Source organism: Piliocolobus tephrosceles, chromosome 4 (assembly GCF_002776525.5).
Source record: "Piliocolobus tephrosceles isolate RC106 chromosome 4, ASM277652v3, whole genome shotgun sequence".
NCBI classification, from domain to species: Eukaryota; Metazoa; Chordata; class Mammalia; order Primates; family Cercopithecidae; genus Piliocolobus; species Piliocolobus tephrosceles.
The window spans coordinates 129353987-129369525 of NC_045437.1; the positions used below are offsets into that span (position 1 = coordinate 129353987).

The 15539-nt window shown below is 37.7% G+C and overlaps 1 protein-coding gene across 4 annotated transcripts in view; it reads left to right on the plus strand.

Moving 5' to 3' along the window:
* Positions 1–12907, plus strand: part of GABRB2 (gamma-aminobutyric acid type A receptor subunit beta2) — a 258604-nt gene extending 245697 nt beyond the window's left edge. For 2 of the 4 annotated variants that reach the window (XM_023218772.1, XM_023218769.1), the window contains exon 10: positions 12343–12690. In XM_023218772.1, coding sequence (XP_023074540.1) covers positions 12343–12690 — 348 coding nt within the window. Of the gene's footprint in view, positions 1–12342 lie in introns of all 4 variants that reach the window. The other 2 variants (XM_023218771.1, XM_023218770.1) reach the window with 2 other exon arrangements.
* Positions 12908–15539: the final 2632 nt, after the last annotated feature.

The window sequence follows — 15539 nt, forward strand, 5'->3', positions numbered from 1 at the left end:
GGATCAGATAAGGGAAGATCAGGAAAGACTCCTTCATGAAAAAAAAGAATTTTAACTGAGGTCTGAAAGATGGGAGCTGTGTAGTGGTGAGGAAGGAGGAGGAAGGATCATCCTCCTCTCAATTATATGATGCAGCAAATTTTAGAAATCCTTTGGTTCTATTCAAACAGATTCATATTATTTAGCATCAACCATACGCTAGTAAGAATTTGACTGTAGCTTATAAATGCTTTTTCAGTTAGTTATTTGCCATACATATTTGTTATAAAGACATTTGTTCCACAGTCACAGTCACCTTAGCATTAGTTATTTGGCTTTTGCTGTACACAGTGAGCACAGGCTTACCAGTCTCCACTGAGTTATTTTGATGACATCATGTTTTATTAATTAATGCTGAATCAGTTCCCCTCAGTGCTTCTGATTTTTCTAAGCACAGCTACTAGATCCAATGCTAGTTGAGCATTAAACGTGTATCAAAACTTTTTCTCACAGGATTCAGTAATCCATGAGATTCCATGTATCCTCCCCATCCAACTCATCTCTGTTCTAGATCTCTATTTTGGCACTACGCTCGTGGCCCCTGCTATTCAAGAACCAAATGTAACTCAGAATCTGTAGAAGCAAAGTCCACTGGCTATGTTCCCCACACACCTATGAAAAAGAAGACTGCTGCTTCCCTGTTAACCTTTTGTTCTGTGTTCACTGGGAGTCCTGCCATAAGGTTTGCATTAGGTCAGCTTTCTGCCTTCTTGGCCGAATAAACAAAAAACAAGAGGAGGTAGGAGTAGGAATATATGGGAAAAATGTCTCTGATACATCTGAGTAGAACTTTTTATAGTCTAGATGGGGTTTGTGAAGTCTCTGAGCTTAGAAATTCTCTTTTTCGGTCAATATCTTCCAGGGGGAAAGAGTTGTCAGATTTTTAAAAGGATTCAAACATTAGTGCCTTGCCTCAGGGGGACAGAAACCAAGACTTGGCTTCTCTGCTTCGACAGAAAACTAGAGGCAGGTTATAATTTCCCTCTTGCCCAGAACTGAGGCAGTGACTGGTTTTGTATGTCCAAACCCATCCTCATTACTTTTTGAGACAAGATTGACGTCAGTTTCAAAACTCATGAACGAGAGAAAACCATGAGTCCTCCAACGACCTGGGAAGATTTGGATGACAACCTTTAAGTCAGTCATGACCTGTCAGTAAATCTTGAAATTTAACATGATCCACTTTCACATTTACTACTCACTGTCAGAGATTTTGGAAGATTATAAAGGGGAAAGGAGTATGGCTGTCAGCCACTCCTTTTACCTCTTAGTGATGTGCACTGTCATCATCATCATTGACAATATGTATAATCCCAGGGAAAAAAAAAAAACATAGCTCCTTTTCTCCTCATATTTGACTGCTCTCCCCACTGCCTTCATTCCTGTTTATTAGCAATGGTTGACGGACTGGACTGTCTCCAGTCTTGTGGAAAGAAACCAAAACAAATGTTCTCTATGGTGTTATTTAAAAATGGATTGGGATACTATGGATTACTAGGTAGATGGTGTGTACAAAAATCTTTAGCAAATCATCACCCATAATGCTTTTGAGTTGTGTGAACCAGCTAATGAAAAGATTAGATCAATTGTCTCTCTCCAGGTTGGGAGTTGAGTCAATAAGCTAGATGAAAATCAAACTAGAGCAAGCCTTCACCTGTCAGGATGTAAGCTCACAGGTGTAAAACTTCTTTGAGTTATCAGGATTGGGTAGGCAGATTCTCATTCCTACCTCCCTGAAACTTGTCAAAAATAAGATTTGGAGCTTATGTAAGCTCACTGCAAAACTTAACTTCATTCTGCACTTTCTGAGGGTTCATAATAATTTGAAGCCAATGCCTTCTTTGAATGAAGGAAATGTCTATTAAAATTGATATATCATATAGTTTTCTTCCCTTCTTCCTTCTTCAGATGTTTTCAATCTGATCCCAATCTTTTTCCCCATACAATGAAAATGAATCCCTATTTTGAACCTTAATTGAAACTGGTAGCCTATACTTTATAATAAAAGGCACCCAGAAATAATTCTAGCCTTCTAAAAGAAATTATTCAATTCATCATTCATTTTATTAAGTGTGCTTTAATAATATTAAATGTAACAATTTGAATGTACTCTTCTCGCCCCAAAATTTAACATTCATCCTCCTATCTCAACCTGAATATTATTTGTAAAAAAAAATCAGTAATCTATAGTTTATTTCCCATTTTTAATGCATTCCACATAAATTAACAGATATGTAGAAAGGAACCATTTTCCAAAAGAAATGAATTTGATGCTGTGAGAGTAAAAGACATGGAAGATACCAAGCTGCAAAAAATTAGGCAGGCTCCTCAAGAATTTCTAATTCAAAGGGTTACTACAGAAGTTGCCACAGCAAGGCCTACACAGTGGGGAAAAGAAATACTAGCACTGGATCAAGATCACAGCAAGGAAGCTACAAGACTACAAGATTTTTGCCAGGCAAATTTTTCTTAACCTTCATTCTTCTATTATACCATACATGCTTTAAAGGCAGTTGGTAGGCAAATTTTTAATAAATTAAATTGAAAAGGAATTTGATGCAGCAGCCTGTGGGCTAAACCCTTAGACCAAGATGTGATTTTGGCCACCATAATATTTAAAGTTTGGAATTTAAATGTCCTTCAGAAGGACTTTTGTTTTTAGTCCAGTTCACTGCAGGGTGAACTTTTCCCAAATCTCCACTACACCTGCTTCACGTTCTTGTATGACGTCCCTAGCCTTATTTGAACGTGTGATCCCAGACTTATTCTAACCCTCTCAGTAATTCAATTTAGCAAGTTTTGTTTTGAATACTTACTTTGTACCAACTGTACTGGTCAGCTTTAGGGATACTTAAGCAACAAGACACAGTCCCTGCCCACATGTTTCCCATCATAAAGGAAACACGAATTTGTTGAACTTATAGTTAGAGAATTGAAACTAGGGGAGGGAGTTAGCAAAGGATTCCCCGAGCCCACCTAGATAAAGAACACTGAGGCCCAGAGACAGGAACATGGGATTAGAACCCGCGCTCATCTCTGAGGTTCGTGTTATTTTCACTCCATTGTGGACTTTGACAGGGGCAGGAACCCCTTTAAGAAGGACCAAAAGGCAAAAGGGTGTCAGTTCTCTTGGCAGCTCATGCTTTCGAAGGTCTTTTCACCTTACAATTAATGCAGATTAATTAATTATCTGTATCTTCTGGGATCTTTTGAAGAGTAAAATCTTACTCTTCTCTTTCTGCTCCACATGTCTGCCTCTTACTTCCTCTAAAACCATCATCACTTGAAACAGCAGTGTAAAGCTACACATGTTCACTTGGTTTACCCACTTGATCAGATTAATTATTTTGTGTTGGAAGTAGAAGATGACATAGGTCCCCGATCCATAAAGACTGAATTCATTAACATGATTCTTTAACAAAGGTTTTGTTTACTAAGGAAACTTGAAGATAGGCATTCAGGTGGCTTACTCATTAGAATTTAAAATTTGAGAATCAAAACAATAACAACTAGATAGCATCATATCTCAGAGCCAACAGTGTCCACTTCATAAGTATCTTTTCATTATATATTGAAAACAGTGGAAAAAGCATAGGTTTGAATCCATAAACATAAGTTCAAATTATTGTTTTACAACTTAACTAGCTTTGAACAAGCCATAAATTTCTGTGTTTTGATGGGAAGGGCTGTTATAAAATGCTGGTAGTACTAACTCCATTCTCATAGTCTGGTTGTAAAATTTAACTTTATTATTGCATAATAGAAGTTAAAAAGGCAGAGTAGAAAGAATCCTCACTCATTTCCACCATTTTTTATTAAAAATTACTGTAATGAAACTACCTGGGTATTTTAGCAGTATTTCCTGTTTACTTTCCAGTTCCAAACTCCCAATTTTTGTTGGCATTTCTCCATTTTCATTGGCACAGAGATTTGAAGAGTCAAAGATGTTGGCCTTCCCTTGCTCTCATAGAATTTGCATTTCATATTCTGATTGAGTGAACTTTCTTTGACCTCTTAAACCACTAAGTGCATGGTAGGTAGTCTCAGAGTGCTATTTTTGGAAAGACTGCTTTGGATATTCCCAGGGGATTAACAGTCCATTGCTTAAGCATTTCAAGTCACTCAGGTCACAGTGCCATTTCATGGAAGATAAAACACCATCTCCTCTACCCACACACAAGTCGCAGTAACTGGAAATTTCACAGTTAGGATTTCTTGGATTTTTACAATTTCTCACTCTTCTCTTGATGATATGACTGGTGAACCTGGATTTCAGATAGTCCTATTTCACCTTCACAAGATAAGCATGTGATGTTGTTAAGTTATTGAGGGCTTTGAGTTGTTTTTCTGTATATGACTATAGACTATCACAAGGACATCTCTCCAGAGTATATTCCTACCTTGAAGAAGGTTGCAGGAAGGGAAGCAGCAAGCTTAAACCAAACTTGGAATTAACTGATTATTATATAAAAATAAGGCCCCCTCTTCAGGGTTTAATACAATATATTTTAAGCAAAATGGAACTCTGTTAACCAAGCATATTTCTTTCCTTGTCATGAAAAATGTTAGGATAGACATAGGAAGAGGGGAAAGCAAACTTCTTAATCTAAAACATTTAACACGATGGTTGTTAGAACCATCATCACATGGGTCAGTCTGGAAAATAATTCATGATAGCAGGGAAGTCCATTTTTCAACCAACAGAACAGCTGATTCGGTTGGTGTACAAACTGCCCTCATTCACAGAATCATTTGGAGAAGGCTCTGGGATGTTAGTGCAAATAAATCAGTCCATCTCAAAATGTCAGCACTTGTTTCTTGATTGATAAGCACAATAACTCTAGATAAAGCATGATTTCCAGAGTAGATAGTTGAATTGGAAGCAGGAGACTTCTTTGTTGGCATTCGCGTGCTTAATAGAGCCTCTTCAAAAAACCTTGTCAGGAATGGACTTGGGAGTTAAAGCTAGACTAGAAAGAAGATGGTAGGGAGCCTCCTACTGAAGCAAGATCTGCAGCATAGCTCCTTGTAAAGGCAGTTTATCTGCAGAGAATGGCAGCTTATTCACCAGTCTACCTCTTCCCTCTCCTGCCTTTCATTTACTTTTGCTTCCTCCTCTCTCTTGTTTCAGTTACTAACAACAAAATTCCCATAGCCCCTTGAATAGGCAAAAATGCCCAGACAGAATAATTTGACAAATATTTTTCTACATTTTCCAGGGCAACAGAGATTGCCACATAGTCCTTCTGATTGGTTAAAGGAAAATTGTCTTTCGTTAATGTCCTAATCGGGAAAAAAAAAAAAAAAAAAAGAAGAAGAAGAAAGAGGAAAGTTTACTGATTTGTCTTGTGTCTCCACTGCTCAAGTGAAGAGAAAAATAATTAGGAAATCCATTTGGGCAAGTCTAAAAGGGCTGGTGTGGAAACTCGATTTTAAGGATTAGCTAAATTCATGTGACCATTACTATGCCTTCCATTTGCTAAAATTGAGTCCCCTAAATATAGCCTGGTACAGAGAAGGCACACCAAGACAGAACTCATAATTGAGGAAAGTATTGAGAATGCAGTTGTATAGTTTGGTAATTGGGAACAGAAACCTGGAACAAACAGGTTAAATGCCAACTCCATTATTTACTGTGTAACTCCAGGCAAATTGCTAACTATCCCTAATTCTCAACCTCCTGATTTTTAGAATTGGAGTATTAATAATCCTGTTTATAGAATTTTCAAGATCAGCATTAAATAGGATAGTTGTTTAGAGCCTTTAATACAATGCCTGCCTCCAGTAAATACTCAATTAATGGAAGCTGCATGTGTTGTTCTCTGTCTATGAAAGCTGCTTTTCAGCTTGGTGGTGTGGACTGTGGTCAGTCTCCAGCTTGTGTATTACTTTTCTGGCTTCTGCTCCTCCTTTATTTGAAGTCATTCTGCCCAATAGACTAGCAGTTTTCCAGGCGTGGACACCAAGCCAGCATCCCAGCATCACCTGGGAACTTGTTAGAAATGCAGATTACTGAGATTCATTCCAGATTTACTCACTCAGGAGTCCTGGGAGTCGAGACCAGACCTGTTTTAACAAGGCCTCCAGAGTAGTCTGATATGTATTCAAGTGTGGGAAGCACTGAAATAGACTATCCCTCACCAAACCACTACCTGAGTCAGGCTTCGCTGGTTGATTTTAAGACAGGCTGGAGGCAGCATGGAATATTATTGTATTAAGATAAGCATCAACAACCCAGAATTGTTACAATGTTCTATGACTTATTTGTCATAAGATTTTGGGTAATTCAGTTTATTTTTCTGAACTTCAGTTTCCTGCCCTGTCAAATGGGAATCTATCCTGTTCTGCTGCTATTCTGCTGTGGTGTAGTAGGCCTCCAAAATAGTAAAAATTAAAAATAGAAAGTACCTTATGAAAACAGATATTTCAAAGGGGAAAAAGGAATGATAATTGCTATTGAATTTCACATCCAGATTTGTAAAGTCATTTTTTTCTTTTATATAAACAGTAAAAGAGATTATAATTCAATAAACTTATGGGTAGTTTACCTGCAGGCTTTCTCCACTTTTACCCTTTAAAACACATGTCAAAAATGTCAAAAATCCTGTCAATCTCCTGTACCTTTGCTCTTGACCATGTACTTTTGCTCCCAACACAGCTCACACCTTTTGAAGTGAAAAGAAGAACAATAAACAAGACAAGGGAAAGAAAGGGAAATGAAGCCAGTTTAGCAGTCAGCCACTAAAATTCAGCAGCAGCTAGGTTCTTTAGGTCCTAGCCTAAATCATTGAAACCCAACACTGTTCTGCACACTGAAGATGGTATTATTGTAATAGATTTTCCTAGTTAAAAGAAAATTTGAATTTTGCAAATTTTTTATTATAAATTAAATGCCTCTAATTTCTGTCCTGCCCTACCTATACTGTCTTATAGAGTTGTTGAGATATTTAAATGAGATGAATTATCTCTGTTAGGATTCTTTGGAATGCAAATAACAGAAAAACTAAGTAATACTGGCTTAAGAAAGAAAGAGAGAAGGGAGCAGGTGAGAAAGACGAATAAGAGTGAAGAGGAAGAGGAGGAAGAGGGAGGGAGGGAGAGAGAAAAAGAGGAAGGGACAGGGAAAGGAAGAAAGATAAAATACTGTCTTGCTTAGTATCAGCAAGTCAGGTATCCAGATATAGACACAAGGCACCAATAGGTCATAGGCTCTTTATTTTAGTGTTGACTTCTTTCCAAATTCGGATCTGCTCTTACAGTTGAACCATCTCTCAGCAGATTCTGTTGATTTGAGCCACTCACTTCTAGGTGCAGATCCAGGGGGAATATTTGAGAGTTTTTACTCTGCTGTTGCCATCTGAAGGCTCACGGCATGCCATTGGCTCAGAAAAGGTCATGTGCCCACCACTGAGCCAGTTATGGTGTCAGAATGGCTCTGATTGGCCTACACCCACAGCAGGCACACAGAAACTGAGAAAGGGGAAGTGGCGGTTTCCCAGACAGAAAGGGGAGTGCGTGGTGCTTGATGAACAGGCAAAGCACAGATGTCTATTCTCTTTACTTGCTAGTGCTGCAGTTAGCAGGACTCTGAAATTTAGTGACAAATTTAACTCTAGACACTCTTATCCACCCCTCATTAAGGAAATTTTTGTAAGCATGCCATGCCCCTCCAGTTGACTGCCCCTACCATGCACTGAGAATGCCTTATTTTATGAGCTATGGAATGCTACAGGGATTTTCTGGGCACCTGCTATGCCTCAGCATGAAAAAGTGTAAAAATAGCCGATTCTCCTTCTTGCTCTGCCACCTATTCTGTACGCAAACTTGTACTAAGTTTCTTAACCTCTCTGTGTCTTATATTCCACGCACAAGATCAGTGCCTGCCCCACAGAGATACTGGGATAACTGAAAGAGGTCAATATGTAAAATGGTTAGTTATGGCTTCTAGTTGTACTCACCAAGTTCCCTTCTCTAGGGTTAGAAAAGAGCATACGATATGGAAGTAGCACTGTGGGAAATACAGTTTACAGATCTCAGGTACCTGAGTATGCTGCTATAGCAAGAGACCTGTATAAATAAAGGCAGAAGCCCTAGATCAGGGAATGAACTCAAGAGGTGGTCCCAGAAGTCCAGTCTTTAGGCTGGTGTTGCAAAGTTAAACCCATCTTATTGATGACTCACAAAGAGGTGAGTGAGTTACTGAGAGTTCACAAAATTAATTCCATTAATCAATATTTACTTATTGAGCATCTGCTATGTGCCAGGTGCCATGCCAGATGTTTGGGGATACAATAATAAGTGAGGCAGATTTTGTGTCTCTCTTCATCAAGAAGTATAGTATGGTGGGGAAGACAGAAATAAAGTAAATGATACAGGCACGGGCAGAGACTTCAAGACTAAAACACCAAAAGCAATGGCAACAAAAACCAAAATCGACAAATGGGATCTAATTAAACTAAAGAGCTTCTGCGCAGCAAAAGAAACTTTCATCAGAGTGAACAGGCAACCTACAGAATGGGAGAAAATGTTTGTAATCTCTTCATCTGACAAAGGCTAATATCCAGAATCTATAAGGAACTTAAACAAATTTACAGTAAAAAAACAACTCCATCAAAAGGTGGATAAAGGCTATGAACAGACACTTCTCAAAAGAAAACATTTATGCCGCCAACAAACATGAAAAAAAGCTCATCATCACTGGTCATTAGAGAAATGTGAATCAAAACCACAATGAGACACCATCTCACGCTAGTTAGAATGGCAATCATTAAAAAGTCAGGAAACAACAGATGCTGGAGAGGATGCAGAGAAATAGGAACACTTTTACACTGTTGGTGGGAGTATAAATTAGTTCAACCACTGTGGAAGACAGTGTGATGATTCCTCAAGGATCTAGAGCCAGAAATACCATTTGACCCAACAATCCCGTTACCAGGTATATACCCCAAAAATATAAATCATTCTACTATAAAGACACATGCACACATATGTTTATTGCTGCACTATTCACAATAGCAAAGAATTGGAACAACCCAAATGCCAATCAATAATAGACTTGATAAAGAAAATGTGACACATATATACCATGGAATACTATACAGCCATAAAAAAGGATGAGTTCATCATGTCCCTTGCAAGGACATGGGTGAAGCTGGAAACCATCATTCTCAGCAAACTAACATAGGAATAGAAAACCAAACACTGCATGTTCTCACTCGTAAGTGGGAGTTGAACAATGAGAACACAGGGAAGGGAACATCACACACCAAGAACTGTCAGGGGGTTGGGGAGTAGGGGAGGGATAGCATTAGGAGAAATACCTAATGTAGATGATGGGTTGATGGGTACAGCAAACCACTATGGCACATGTATACCTATGTAACAAACCTGCACATTCTGCACATGTATCCCAGAACTTAATGTATAATAATAAAAATTAAAATAAGCAGTCTATTTTAAGTTGAAGTATTCTAATGATATGAAAGACACTAAGGAGTAGCTGCACTTCATAAAATTGATACAGGTGTTCAATACACCCCACCTTCCCCACCCCACCACCCTCCCACTTCAGTCTGTTAAGATCTCCAGTAAGTCTGAGATGATTTTTACCTACAGAAAGTTCATCACTCATACATATACACCACAAGAGCAAACATACTTAATTTTCTTTCAGGTATAATTATTTGTGGTTTTTTTTTTTGCCATGTCAGTGGAACCAGTAAGTAAGTAAACTTCATCAATGGAATGTCATAATAATCAAGTTTGCCTGGTGCTTTAGTTTTTCCAAGTTTTTCTTCACATATTTTATTTCAGTTAGTCTTCCCAAATCCTATTCTTAGTCCATGGAAGAAACTAGATTCAAAGGATTAGGTAATTTTTCCAGGTCAAAAATAACAAATGGAAGAGCCACAGCTACAGTCTTTTGACTCTGACTCCAACCCCAGTATTCTTTTTGGAGACTGTTATTCGCACTAGGATGCAGCAGCAATTCCGTCTTTCTCACCACTGTATCTGTGATACTTGGCATAGGACCAAACACATATTGGATGTTCAGTCAATTTTTTTTTAATTCATGAATAAAAAAATAAGTAACTAATAGAACTTTATGGATTACCTAATTCAACTCTTAAATTTGGATAGTGAAGCAGAAACCCACTAAGATTAAATAAATAACTCAAAAATAATTTGTTTCAAGCTTTAAGCAAGTTTCCCTTAATAGTAACCCATAGCTGCCAATAGTTTTTATTATGATCGTTATTGCTATTTTATAGTTTGAACTCAGCCAGGTCTGGTGTCAACTCGTAACTCTTCTTATTTTAATCGCTCAATAGAGAAGCAAATATCCTAGTGGTTAAAGAAGGGAAATTTCTGGACAACATCATGCATAGTGGCCAAAGAAATTGTACAAATTAAGTTATCTTCCAAGTCACTAAAGGAACAGTTAACAACCCAGAAAAGAAGAGAAAACAAGCATACTGTTGAAATAACAGTGAAGGATCAGTGTCCCATTTCCATCAGGTTTACTTTCCTTAAGTGTTGGAAAGGACTCCCCACTCCCAGCATTTGGACTGTAATGGTCAACATTTCAATTCCAGCTCCACCATTTAGTAGCTATGTGGCTTTGAGAAATTTGGTGAAGGCCCTCACCTATAACCCCTGGGAAAAAATGCCATTTCCAAGGTACATTGTGAGCATTCAGTGAATCAGTTGCTGCAAACCACTGGTACTTAACAGGAACCTTTAAATGTTGCTTCCTTCTGTAGGTCAAGGAAGTCCTCATTAAAGCCATTACCTGACCCTTCGTTGGCAGATCTTTTATAACATTTATTCAGCTTTGTTTCCAAATCATATAAACTTTTACAATTCGTTTTAATAATATATTTGTTTATTATTTCCTCTAAGCAAAATGATACCATAAAGTAAACATGCAGAATGTCTGATCAGTAGGCAGAGATTAATTGGTCAATTATTATGTTCCAGCATATTTTATAGCTTTTATTTCTCAAAAGATTTTAGATTTGAATTTATAATACATGGCCATTAAACCACAGTTGAAAGGTAATTGTTAATATATAATCTTAGCAACATTCTTTTTTACCTTCTGCATAATTCATGAAGCTCAGAGCATTGTATCTTCCAATTAAGTGTTTGGTTATATGCCTTGTTTCCATATATCATCAGAGCCTATCACTGGCCATTTTTTTCCTTATGATTTGAGAAACTTTACTGATAATTGGTATATCTTGATTATCCACCGAAATAAATATACTCTCTTGTTAATAAAAACTTGTTCCGTCTAGGTTTTATTATCTGTAGCAGTTGAGGCCTCTTAAAAATAAGGCATACAAATCTTCCCTTCTTAATACAAGAAAGAACGTTATGTAATAATTTAATGTTTGGAAATCATGATATCTATTTATCCTTTGCTTTTAGCTTTGCAAGAAGAAATTATCCAAGAGAGATCAGTTGACTATCTGCATAGCCAACTAATTGTACTCCTGAGGCCCAGAATTCAATTGAGCACAGTCAGCTGCAGGCTTGTTGCTTCCTCTCTAATCCTACCCTCTTCCCTTTCCTCTTCTCAGTCCTCCCCACCAACAGTGGATCTGGCTGTTATGCTCCTATTTTTGAATTCCTTCTTATTCTGAATACTGTGGTTACTTTGACGAGTCACATAAGTCCTGCATTTGTATTCTTCAACACTATTTACCCTGTTTATATGGACATCACAAATTTAAGGTGACATCTCATAACGGGGAGTTTTAAGAAACATCAATTAGATGAAATTGTACCCCCAAAAATGCCTGACATAAATGGCAAGTACTTGATAGTTATCCACTATTTTTAGTTCTAGTTTTGTTATTAATTCATCTATAATTAGGCTACTTTTGTGAGCACAATTCAGTAATTAGTTTCCTAACACTGTTGCATGCCTAGCACAGTTTAATTTTTATGTGTTCATATCAAGACTATAAATTCTTCAAAAGGGTGCCATGCCTTCGATTTCTCTGCATACCCTAAGAAGAACTAATGAAAATGATACTAGCAACAGTCTGTTATATAATTACATCATTACAGCAATCCTCTAGGGTGGGATTATTATATCATTTAATAAATGGAGAAACTGAACCTCAAATAGCTTTAGTGGTAGAGTCTCAATTCAGACTCTGGTAATGTAATCGCAAAGGAAGCTCTCTTTACCACTATTATAAATCCCTTAAGTGCCGATCATAGTGCCTTGCCTAGTAAGCACCTGTAAAGCTTCTTTGTTCTGATTGTCTTTTTGATTCTTCTGCCTTGCAGATGGACCCCCATGAGAACATCTTACTGAGCACTCTCGAGATAAAAAATGAAATGGCCACATCTGAGGCTGTGATGGGACTTGGAGACCCCAGAAGCACAATGCTAGCCTATGATGCCTCCAGCATCCAGTACCGGAAAGCCGGGTTGCCCAGACATAGTTTTGGCCGAAATGCTCTGGAACGACATGTGGCACAAAAGAAAAGTCGCCTGAGGAGACGCGCCTCCCAACTGAAAATCACCATCCCTGACTTGACTGATGTCAATGCCATAGATCGGTGGTCCCGCATATTCTTCCCAGTGGTTTTTTCCTTCTTCAACATCGTCTATTGGCTTTATTATGTGAACTAAAACATGGCCTCCCACTGGAAGCAAGGACTAGATTCCTCCTCAAACCAGTTGTACAGCCTGATGTAGGACTTGGAAAACACATCAATCCAGGACAAAAGTGATGCTAAAATACCTTAGTTGCTGGCCTATCCTGTGGTCCATTTCATACCATTTGGGTTGCTTCTGCTAAGTAATGAATACACTAAGGTCCTTGTGGTTTTCCAGTTAAAACGCAAGTGATTTGTACACATGGTGGCAAGACAGCCTGAGTGCTCCATGTTGTCTGTTTAGTATGCAGCCTACTCAGAGGGGAATAATTTGGAAGATATTCTTAGAAGACTCAATAGCATTGTCAGTCATTTGGTCATAACCAGATACTCCTCATCTTCCTTTTTAAGGTTGGCATGCTGTTGAGATGGCATTGTGCTTATGAAACATTATCTGTAATGCCATGCAAACACATTACTTGAAGATGATCTATGCTTTTCTTACTAAGATGATAATGGTGTCATGGGAAGGTTACTCCCACTGGTTTCTGAAAGATTCTCTTGTGATTGGAGCAGGCTAGGGGAATCAAGACAGAGACTCAGGAAACTGATTTGGCCAGTCTCTTAGCTTGAGCACAAAGGATCAACTATGATGTCTTTCATTTTGGCATTTAGAGATGAGGAGACTTCTGAACATTATCGTGCATGGTGGCCAAGGAAATTTTTGCTAAACAGCTATCTCCTAGGTGGTTAAAGTAAGAGTTAACAACACAGAGCAGAGTAGAAAATCAGAAATGACGGTTGTAACAAAAATCAAGCAAGCAAGCAAGCATGACCCTTATCAGTTCCACACAGCATCTGGTCTATACGTACTGTGTCTAGTGGCAAAGGGTGAGTAAGAGAGATTGTTTTTCCAACATCACAAGCTTTTGACAGCATACCTAAAGAGGTTTTTATAGTTTAATCAAAGATAACTGTGAAATACAAAAGTTAGAGAAATGGGAATTGTCTTAGATACTCAGGTTAGATTCAGAGTCATTCAAATATCCAAATACAGAGCACAAACTAGCAAACAGATTGTTTTTCTCAGACGAAGTTGGCTGTCCCTGCAATTTTTGTCCCTGTAATTTTATTTCTGAATTTAATAGGATATTTCAAGAGAAGGATTTGTTCATCACTTTAAAGGATTCATGGTCCTCTCCAGCTTTCTTTCTTTCTTTTTTTTTTTTTTTTTGCTTCCAAAATTCTGATTATATTCTTAGGAGACTGGTAAAGTCAGGCTTTGGAGAGATTGAGTGAACTGTATTTTCTTATGTGCAATGAAATTCACCATTGTATTTTTCAGCACAAATAATATTTCAAGGAGTATGAACACATGGAGAGTTAATTTGTGGGTTCATTTGTTTTGGGCTTGATTTTCTTAAGATTGCTTTCATTGTATATGTTGCGATCTGCTTAATAAAGGAAAATATGAAAACTAGTGGAAAATAACAACAAAGCCACACAAACATGATAAATGATATGAGCCTCAGGTGATATTGCAGAAAAATATATAACTTAATCAGCCAGGCATTATGTATTTTTTTTCTATTTTTAAATTACATGCCATTGTGCTTCTTTCTACAGTAATTGGACATACGCATTCATATGTTAGACAAGAAAGGGAATAAGCTAATACGTCTTCCTTCTGTCAATATGAGGCTCATGTTTTGCTTTTCATATAGAAAATAGTGAATTGCTAAATTTTCCTTAAAGTTTAATTTGATTGAACTTTTTATTGGAGGATGACTTTGCTATTTCTATTTTTAAAACAAAGAAACCTCTTCTTTTTAGAGTAGCATCCCTAATTGTGCATAGCAGCCAGTATCCTCCTGTGGATAATGTATGTTTTCTTGATTTCTTGTTTCCTTCATGATTCAGCAACTTGGAATATGATGGAGTACTATTGCCCTTGCATTCCAGCTGTCCAAGAACAACACCAAACTTTTATCCTTCAGATTTCTGAATTTGCCCCAAAATGGGATGGTATTTTTTTCCACCCATGTAGGAAACCTTGGCCCTTTTGTTTTGATTACAGAATCTTGAGCACCTCTGAATATCATCTCTGGGCAGAATCTGACCAATATTTATAGGCTCAGAGTAGAGATTCTTCGTGTTTCTCCAGGGACACACTTTCTCCTAGGCAATCATTTTGGGGCATCACACTAAGTAAAGTGCCTACCCCTTGTCAACAGGGGGTAAAGTTTGACTAAAAAACATCAGGAAGGAACATATTGATAACTCAGGGGCACAACTCCAAAATGCCATTCTGAAAAGGCTCTTCTAGAGTCAACTCAGAGCCCAAGTGTACAAGTGGGCTCTTATGTGCAATCACTGTACAAGCCATAAAAATCTTTGATATTGCCATTTATGATTACAACAAAATTTTGGATGTCCAAGGAAGTCAGCAGAACAATCCAGATCAAAGTGCATCTTTGCAGCTTGAGCCTCAAAAGCATAAAAACAGGAATTCATTTCTGCTCTAAGTGATATAAGAAATGAGGCAAAGGAAAAAAGATGGGACCTTAGAAGCAATGCCCTAGAGTAAAAAGCATACATTGGCACTCAGTAACCACAGAGATAGAAACAACTGACTCATCCTCTCCAGAAATAACAGTAGATGTAGAATTTATTCTTAAATGTATGTTTCGTTGAAGTGAAATGCAGTCATCAAATGCGAGGAGGGGTGCTAGACCTGATAAATCTAGGAAGACCAGTCAGCTTGATAGCCAGTTGTTAAGCTAAAGGACCACAAAGGTGTATTTAGTAGTTCTGATACGGGATTACTATCAGTTTATACATATGTATAGATTTTCTTTTAATTATAAACAGCCAGATAGCCAG